Below are 8,646 nucleotides of genomic sequence, written 5' to 3'. Positions count from 1 at the left end.
GTTTTGCGCATCGTGTGTGTGTGTGTGTGTGTGTGTGAGAGAGAGAGAGAGAGAGAGAGAGAGAGAGAGAGAGAGAGAGATCAGTGGAACAAAGAAATAAAGCATTGGTATAGGCAAAATTTACACAGGGGCTCTGTTTCCATGGCAATGGGAGACATAACCTTACCCCTCCGCACACATACACACATACACACACTCTCTCACACAGACACTGATAAATACCAGGTATTACATGCCTCTTCATGTGTGTATCATAAAGCTCACCCGGGTAAGGATCTCTCCATTCTTCTACTTTAATCTCATTGATGCCCCGAGAGAAAATATATTTTCGGGTGTGCAACATGATTGTAAAAGTTTCATGGCATAAATGATGCCGCTTGTTTATGGTATGAGACTAACAGTGGCTTTTCGAGATGAATAAGGCTTTACAATTTACAATTTTAACCTTCCTGCTGTCTCCATGTTTTTTATTAAGTTGACTAAATTGATTAAGCTGACCCTCATTGCTCTACAATATGCAGAAACATGAGGTTGGATGTTTAATAAAGCCTCTACGCTCTTGTCCATCTGCAACGCTGTCTCTTCTTTGAAGAAATGTGGACTTGCCATCATTTACCATCTGCCACAACAAGAAAGAAAGAAAGAAAGAAAGAAAGAAAGAAAAAGATGGATGGATGCTCAATACCCATTTATCTCTGTACATGAAAGCAAATTTAATGTATTGATGATGCAGTGATCCAAAATCGTACAGCTAATATAACAAAATAAGCACTACTGCTGACATCCTTTGTTTATTTCCGTATTATTAATAATAAGATTAAGAAGAAGAAGAAGAAAAAAGAAGAGGGTAGGGATTTTGAGGTGGTGCTAACATGCACACAGGCTGCGCGACCAATCAAATTCTGCTTGCTTCAGTGATATTGGAATACTTGACCTTCCCAACTACTCCTTTCCCAGGAAGACTTCTCAATCCAATCCAATTAGTCTAACAGTGTGTCACCACTACACCAGCTCTGAGTACTAAACACACAGCTGGAGGCCTCCACTCATACTCTCACACACACATATAGCCAATCATTCACATGCGTAATTCATTCAGTTTAAGTGTAATTCACGTTTTAAAAAACATCAAGTTTTCCATGTTTCTCTGTCATGTCTCTTTTCGGTCGCTTCTGATTTATGAATTCTCAGAGAATGAGTGAGCTTTTGTAAGTTCTGGACATCAAGAGTTTAAGAAAAAAAATTAAAATAACATTGATTACTTAATGGATACAATGACAAATGTATCCTATTTGAATATGTATCCCATGTTGAAATATTGAACTCCAAAGACGTTGTTTTACAATTGTGGTGCATGCCTTTTCCACGACATTCTAATTTATTGAGATGCACCTGTAGTTGTTATACAGCGCCCTCGTGTGGCCCTTATTGTACAGGTCAGTATACCTACAGAAACCAAATGACAGACAAATTAAATAACCGCGGGCCCCCACGCAATTGCGTGCGTGGTGCCTAAACATGCTACTGATGCTTTTTTTTTTTTGAGTTGTTAAATAATCCTCTGCTAAAATCTTAAGAGATTTAATGCTTTCTTTTATTTCAGTTAATTTGATCTAAGTCAGTTGTAGGCTAGTTGTTGTGTTTCTCTTTTGTCTGTTATTGTTGTTTCTCTTTCCTTTAGTGAAACTGCTTGTTAACAGCAGGTGTTCATCAGTGTCTGAATTCACTCATTTGTTTTCATTCACTCTGTCAAGTGGATTATATTAGTAAACTAATGTACAGAATAGTGAATAAGGGTACAGGGTGTGATCAGTAGCCCCTCACTGCAGAACAAAGATCCAGAGGGCGGGAGGTGGTAGGTTTAGGGGTGGAGATGGGTGGGTTTAGGGATCAGGGGGTGGAGACGGGTAGGTTTAGGTATATGTAAGGTGGGAGAAGTTGGATCTGGATCCAACCTCGCCCCCTGGATCTTGTGTTCTGCAGTGAGGACCATCTCTGTGTGATTTGGAACAGTCTCTGAGTGTCAACTCTGAGCACTGATAATTCACAGTATACTGCAGTATAAGTGTTTCTTAAATATGCGTGTTGTGTCGAAGCCTTGGGATTCGTAATGCAATATGTTTAAATTTTAGGAAAGTGATCTGGTTAAGTATCTGTTTTGTAGATTAGAGTGAGTTTGCTGTTTATTATTATGTACTCATATCTGTGTTTGCATGCACATAAGGTGAATTCAGGTAAAGTGGGACACTTTTTGTTAAACTTATAATTTTGATACCCAGATGTTTTTTCTTATCTTTTCTTTATTAGCTTTGTTAACTTTAAGCTCCAGCTGTAATATTTTCAGTTTATATATATATATATACTTGTATATACACACCAATAAATTAGTCTATACACCAGTAAACATTTTGAGATCAGGCACTGAAGACAAATGTCTTTACAGGTAAAGTGGGCCATCTCTGATTTATCAAAAATGATCTTGCATCTTAATTAGAAATTATTTAATTATAAAAAATTAAACAATTATAAACAAACATATTCAACAACATACAACAAACCCAAAAATAGTCTAGGCTATTAGTAAAATTCTCAGTTCATTCAGTCCATGCATAGAACATGAAATCTAACATTAAAAAAATGTGGCTTACACATACAACAACAAATAGACTAACTAAAAACTGAATAAGAGCAACATTTAGAATGTAATATTGTAAAACTAACATTTTTTAAAATCTATTCTTTCATGTTATGCATGTTAACTGCAGCTACAAATAATACAAGTAGTGAAAATCTGAAAAATGAAAAGCTTTCTACCTTTCATTATGAGGTAGTCCTCCTTTAAGGTGTAGCCACAATCACCAGGGTCATAATGCATCAGCCGAAACTATTTTATTATTTAAAGAAATAGTGTCCCTTCAATTAAAGACCGTTGTTAAGTGTAAACCCATTGAGCTCAATTTTACCTGAAGTCCCACTTTACCTGAATTCAACCTACTTGTCAATTAAAAGCTTTTAAAAACAAATAACTCTTAAGATATGATTTAAACCGATTTTCCCCATACAATCCTGTTTCTGAGCTCAGCAGGCAGTTCTTTCAACCTCCTGATCTTTTCCCCTGCTGATCAGCTGTTAACGTAGTTAGCTATAATAATTAGCGTAGCTACTGTTCAAAACATTTCAAGCAATGAATGATAATGTGCATTTGATTAGATAAAACTGAAGTACAAGGTTATGAGATACATTATAGGAATGCTTGGCTAAAGAGATGTGTCTTTAATCTAGATTTAAACAGAGAGTGCATGTGCCCTGAACAATATCAGGAAGACTATTTCAGAGTTTAGGATCCAAATGCGAAAATGCTTTACCTCCTTTAGTGAACTTTGCTATCCTACAACCAAAGTTCCAGCTTTGCTTGATGCTTGTAGTGTGATAGAAGACTGGTTGTACGCAGTGAGCTAAACCATACGGTCTAAGTAAGTAGCCATATTTTGTAACTGATGCAGAACTTAATATAGCCAGTGTAGAAATTGTAAAATTGGGGTAATGATCATATATTCTTGACCTGCAAAGAAATCTAGTAGGCTAGCTGCACTTTGGACTAACTGTTGCATGTTCATTGAAGGTGCAGGACAACCACCAAGCATTGCACTACAATAGTCCAGTCTAGATGTCATGAATGCATTTCATCTCTGCATCAGAAACCGGTAACATGTTCCGTAGCTTCACAAAGTTTCTAAGATTGAAGAATGCTGTGGAGTATACATAAACATTACTGCAGTTATTATTACAGCTATAGCCTATGTGATTTGACATTCTAAAGTATCTGTATATTTAACTAATTATTTTAACTCCGTTACACACACACACACACACACACACACGTATGTGTATGTGTGTGTGTGTGTGTGTGTGTGTCTGTGTGTGTAGGCTATAGGATGAATAAAGAGTCAGAAGCTTAATATGTAATCAGTTATCTACTCGGTTATCTAGTAGTATAACTGCTCTAACTCAATGTCGCTATGCTAAATACAGTCGTCCATTTGAATGCAAATACTTAATGCACATCTCAACTGTTCTCGATATTTAAAAGTACCTTTTAAAGCAGGGTAATTCAACCTTTTAGGATATTAATATAATTTCACTCACTCCAGAAGTGTACGCCCATAGCGTAGACATGAGTTTACGGCGCCCTCATATGGACGGTACAAACACTTCATGTGCATGTGATAGCTGTGGAATGTCAGTGTCATCAGAACATACAATGCGCCTTATATAAAGGGCTGATATATATAAAGGCATATATAAAAACACACACACACACACACACACAAAACAGAGCTAACATATGAGTGCTTTTCATGAGAGTAGCATTTCTGTTTCGAGTGGGTTTAACCGGTTGTTAACATAGAATTGTTTTGAACCTGGACCTCTGTGGCGACGGGTGGAGCAACAAAAATTAGAAAAGAAAGCGAAAGTTAAACCTTCGTCCAGAGCAAAAACAAAATATTACTCTGGTTTCTCACCTCAGTTTGGCAAGTGTCAATACCACAACTTTCCATCTGCAGACTACTCTGAAAAACGATGGACACCAGGTGGGTATTGTAATCTTTAAATCAATCTTTTTCCCCTTAAGTTATAGTTACACAAAGTTAAGTAAAAAATAAAAACCCATGTCGGAAGCCATATTTCTCAAACAGAGAGAGAGAGAGAGAGAGAGAGAGAGAGAGAGAGAGAGAAGTGTAAACAACGTTAAAGGTCTAAAATACGTTTTAACGTGAATTGAGATCAGTCTGGCGAAGTGTAAGGAATTAAACAATGTTTTCTTCAGGTTAGCTACGTTACACAACACAACAACCTGGAATGCAGAAAAACAAGTTAGCTCATTTTTACTTTCCATGTAGGCTAGCTAGTAGCTGTAGTTTTGTTTTTGGGTGTGAAATTTAATATAACTTCTATAAAGCTCTTATTGAATAACTTTGGGCTCTGCACTGTGAAAAATTATACAAGATTTGTATCAATCTATTTTAACTTGACACAATTTATTTGTTCTACTTGGCTTAGGTATATGAGTTTGATTTAAATTCAAAGTGGACCACAGTGAAACAGTTGACCGTTTAAAATAAATAAATAAATAATAGGCTAATAATATGGCTCAATTATTGGTGGCAGTTTGCCAGTGTTTCTTTATTATCCTTCAACATCCTGGACCAGACAAACAAGCATGTTTGTCGACATCTGTTTCAGGCAAATAGAGTGATAACAAATTGTACAAATTGTTCAGTGGCAGATTCTTGAAACTGAATATTTGGTAATATCCATAGCATGAATCAGGTTGTTTGCCAAATATGTCATGGACTGAATTGCGCGTTTGTAAGAACAAAACCCAACCATGAAACTAAACACCCCACAACAAACTGTAGTCAAAAACTTATCCTAAATATTAAGATATTAGATATCTTAAGAGGAACTACAAAATAGCTCTTTTCAGAGAAGCTGTTTTGTATGGCAGCTTAGGATGACCTACATAGTAGTTTAACCTACTAGTTATTCCAGAACTGTTTTGAAATGCATTACCGGTAATCACTTATTTATTCAGAGAAGAAATATAATTGCTACTAACTAAACTCCTCTGTTTTGATTCTATGACTCAGGGAACAACTACAGGAGCTCCTGTCAGAATATGTAGAGGACACACTCATCTGCATTTCGACAGTGAGGGACTTCTGTGACAAACAACAAAAATGGACCCTTCAGAGAGAGACAGAGCTGGATAATATTAGAGACATCAAGGACAGAGCAGACCAAGTCAGTCTTAAGTTTGACCATGTTCAGCGCTCCAAGAACAAAGCCAAGGCTTTTGGGGAATTCCTGTGGAGTGGTTTAACTCAGGTCACAGCTGACTCCAGATATCAGGAGCTGGAGAAGGAACTGGGCGCTGTCCTGAAGGACACACTTGAGGGGCTGGAGAAACTTGACCACTTTCTGGATGCAGTGGAGAAGCTTACAGTCACCTCACTGTTTGTCTTCACTGGACGGAGCTTCTTGCCAAAAGGAGAGAGTCCTGAAAGTGTGCGATCGGTCATCACAGCTGCCAGAATGGCCTCTCCTCTCCTCATCCACTTTAAACGAAATGCAGAAACCTTCTTCCTTCCTTCACTTAATAACCTGGATGTCCTGGCCTTTCAACTAGACAAATATATGCGTGTCACTGAACAGATCTGTGCGAAGATGGAGAAGAAGTTAGTTTCTGACATTCTTGCAATGCTGATTTTAAAAGGATATTTATCTGATTATATAAACATCTTAATACACACATATTATTGAATCATCTCAGTGGTATTTACTAAATCATCTAAGGCTTTTTCATAATTTCATTAATTATTAATATTTTTATGTATTTATTTTTTTCTCACAGATCTAAGAGTGTTTTCTGGTCTGACGATATCCATAGGTAAGTAATATAAATAATACTTTAAAGATGTGGTAAGATTCAAACATCTTCAAAAACCTACACATACAAATTGAGTGGAATCACTAAATCTGAATTGATAGTTTATTAGTTTTATGATAACCACTAAAATATAAGCCTATATATAATTCATGCAATAATAGCACTTTTCAATTGCCCCTCTTTGACTGGGACTCTTTTATTTGACTTGTCTGTCATTATTCAATTATTGACCTAAATTGGCGAAATGCATAGTTTTACATGTAACGTGTGATTTAATATTTTACACGAACAGAATGTTTTATTTATTCTGCCAAAATAATTTAATAAATTCACGAATTTCACTTTTGTGCTATAGTAACTAAATTAGCAAATTTTTCAATTTATTTGCTTTAAAATATTGGCTGATGCATTATCACACTTTCTTAAGAAAGCATTTTCCCTTATCTTTCTGTGCAATGCGAACATCTTCGTCTCTTGTGAAATTTGAGGTAAAGTAGGAAAACTGGTGAGTGTTTGTTAATCATACTGAAACTCTTTACAGATTTAAGAAGGGTGAGCCTGTAGTAAAGTTCAGCTTGATCTTAAGTGAGGATTCCATGCAAAAAATGCTTAATCATTTGAAGCAGTTGTGCAAAATAAGGTGAGACCTTTCTTTTTTTTATCATGATCAGCTGTTTTCTTCACTCTCAGGTGCATTGTCAATGGTGGCTGTAAACTCTTATCTTTTCTATTATCCAGGATGGACCAGCACACCAGGCTGACCTTCATTTTTCTGGAACACACACTGCACTTCATTGGTGTGTTCAGTCAGCGTCGCTCTAGAATGGAGCAGTTCCTGTCAGATCTGGAGGAGAGCGCAATTCAGCTGGACAGAATGAAGATGGGGGCCAGTATCTCCACTGTGGCTGGCAGTTCAGTTGGGATAGCAGGCGGTGTCTTGTCCATCGTTGGTCTTGCTCTTGCCCCTGTTACTGCAGGAGTGTCATTGGCTCTGACACTGACCGGTGTCGGTCTGGGGGTGACCAGTGGTGTCAATAGTGTTGTCACAGGCATCACTGAGGCAGCAGTCAACAACCACCATGGGAAAAATGCACAGAACATTTTCCAGAGATACATGGATGATGTGGGGAAGATTCTAGACTGTCTGGAGCAGGCCAGTAGCGAGGAGCGTTTAGAGGGACTTGATGTTGTAGATATGATGATTGGAGCAGGAAAGTTGATATCTCGTGCTGGAGGAGTAGCCAAAAGTATTGATATCCTGGTAGATGCAGCCTCAGCTGTTAAAGTTCTCAAAAGTGAGGAGGTGATTGCAACTGCAGCAAAGATTGGGCTCCAGGAGGCACAAAGTGCACGCAGCATTCCCAAACTCGCTGCAGACCTGCCCGACATTGGGCAGCTGGCGAAAGGGACACCACTAGCGCTCTCTAAGTCTGCTAGAGCTGGATTCATCACTCTAAATGCCCTCTTTATTGGCTTAGATGTCCTATTTATCTGCAAAGACAGTATAAGTCTGGCCAAAGGGAGCAAGAGTGAGGCTTCTCAGCTCATCCGCTCCAGAGCAGCTCTGTGGAAATCTGAGCTGGAGGCCTGGCAGAAGATCCATGATTCCTTATGCATAGGAATATGGAGGTTTAGGAAGAGCCAGGAAGTGTTGGAGCAACTGTTTCTGCCTTAAATTAGTTTTAGAGTAATTTGCTACTAAAGTACTTTTCAAGATTCAAGAAGAGTTGAGATGAACACTTGTCATTTCAAGCTGTCTGACTTGTTAATAATTCATGTTAGTCAAATGTAAGCTTTACAGAGATCTGCTCAATATATAGCACATAGTAAATTCATGTTAAAAATCATAACTTAAAAAAAAGAGTCATTACATACTGGTCTAAGCTACGTCCAAGTTTAAAAATCTGTTTATTCTACACATTTGTACATAGGCTATGTTTTACGTCAAAAAACGTGTATATAACTGATTAAAAAATTATTGCATTAATGTCTGTCTTATGTGTCGAGGACTTATGATTCATAATGGAGTGTTTATATTTTGGATAAGTAGTCTGGTTAGATCTCATTTGCTGATAGAAGCAGATAGATATAATCTTTGCTCTTAGGGTGGTGTGAGTTTCAATTGCTTCGAGTTTCAATTGCTTCAGTTAAACACTGACAGATCAAGTGATGTGATAAAATGAGTGTACAGTCAT

At 37.5% G+C, this 8,646-nt stretch overlaps 1 protein-coding gene across 1 annotated transcript; it reads left to right on the top strand.

The window, feature by feature from the left end:
• The first annotated feature begins 4,313 nt into the window (after nt 1-4,313).
• Nucleotides 4,314-8,312, top strand: apol (apolipoprotein L). Its single transcript, XM_016245774.1, has 5 exons — nt 4,314-4,592; nt 5,652-6,239; nt 6,416-6,451; nt 6,993-7,091; nt 7,190-8,312. The coding sequence occupies exons 1-5, from the start codon at nt 4,582-4,584 to the stop codon at nt 8,124-8,126; spliced, it is 1,671 nt and encodes a 556-aa protein (XP_016101260.1). The 5' UTR covers nt 4,314-4,581; the 3' UTR covers nt 8,127-8,312.
• The last annotated feature ends 334 nt before the right edge of the window (nt 8,313-8,646 follow it).

Source organism: Sinocyclocheilus grahami, unplaced genomic scaffold (genome assembly GCF_001515645.1).
Source record: "Sinocyclocheilus grahami isolate Dianchi unplaced genomic scaffold, SAMN03320097.WGS_v1.1 scaffold768.1, whole genome shotgun sequence".
In the NCBI taxonomy this organism is placed as follows: Eukaryota; Metazoa; Chordata; class Actinopteri; order Cypriniformes; family Cyprinidae; genus Sinocyclocheilus; species Sinocyclocheilus grahami.
The sequence above is the reverse complement of the archived record's forward strand: the minus strand, read 5'-3'. Positions and strand labels throughout refer to the sequence as shown.

Bases quoted from the DNA above. Each gene is read 5' to 3' on its own strand.
- apol (XM_016245774.1), top strand. The intron at 6,240-6,415 runs GTTAGTTTCTGA...TTTTTCTCACAG, and splicing joins TGTGCGAAGATGGAGAAGAA to ATCTAAGAGTGTTTTCTGGT. The intron at 6,452-6,992 runs GTAAGTAATATA...AACTCTTTACAG, and splicing joins TGGTCTGACGATATCCATAG to ATTTAAGAAGGGTGAGCCTG.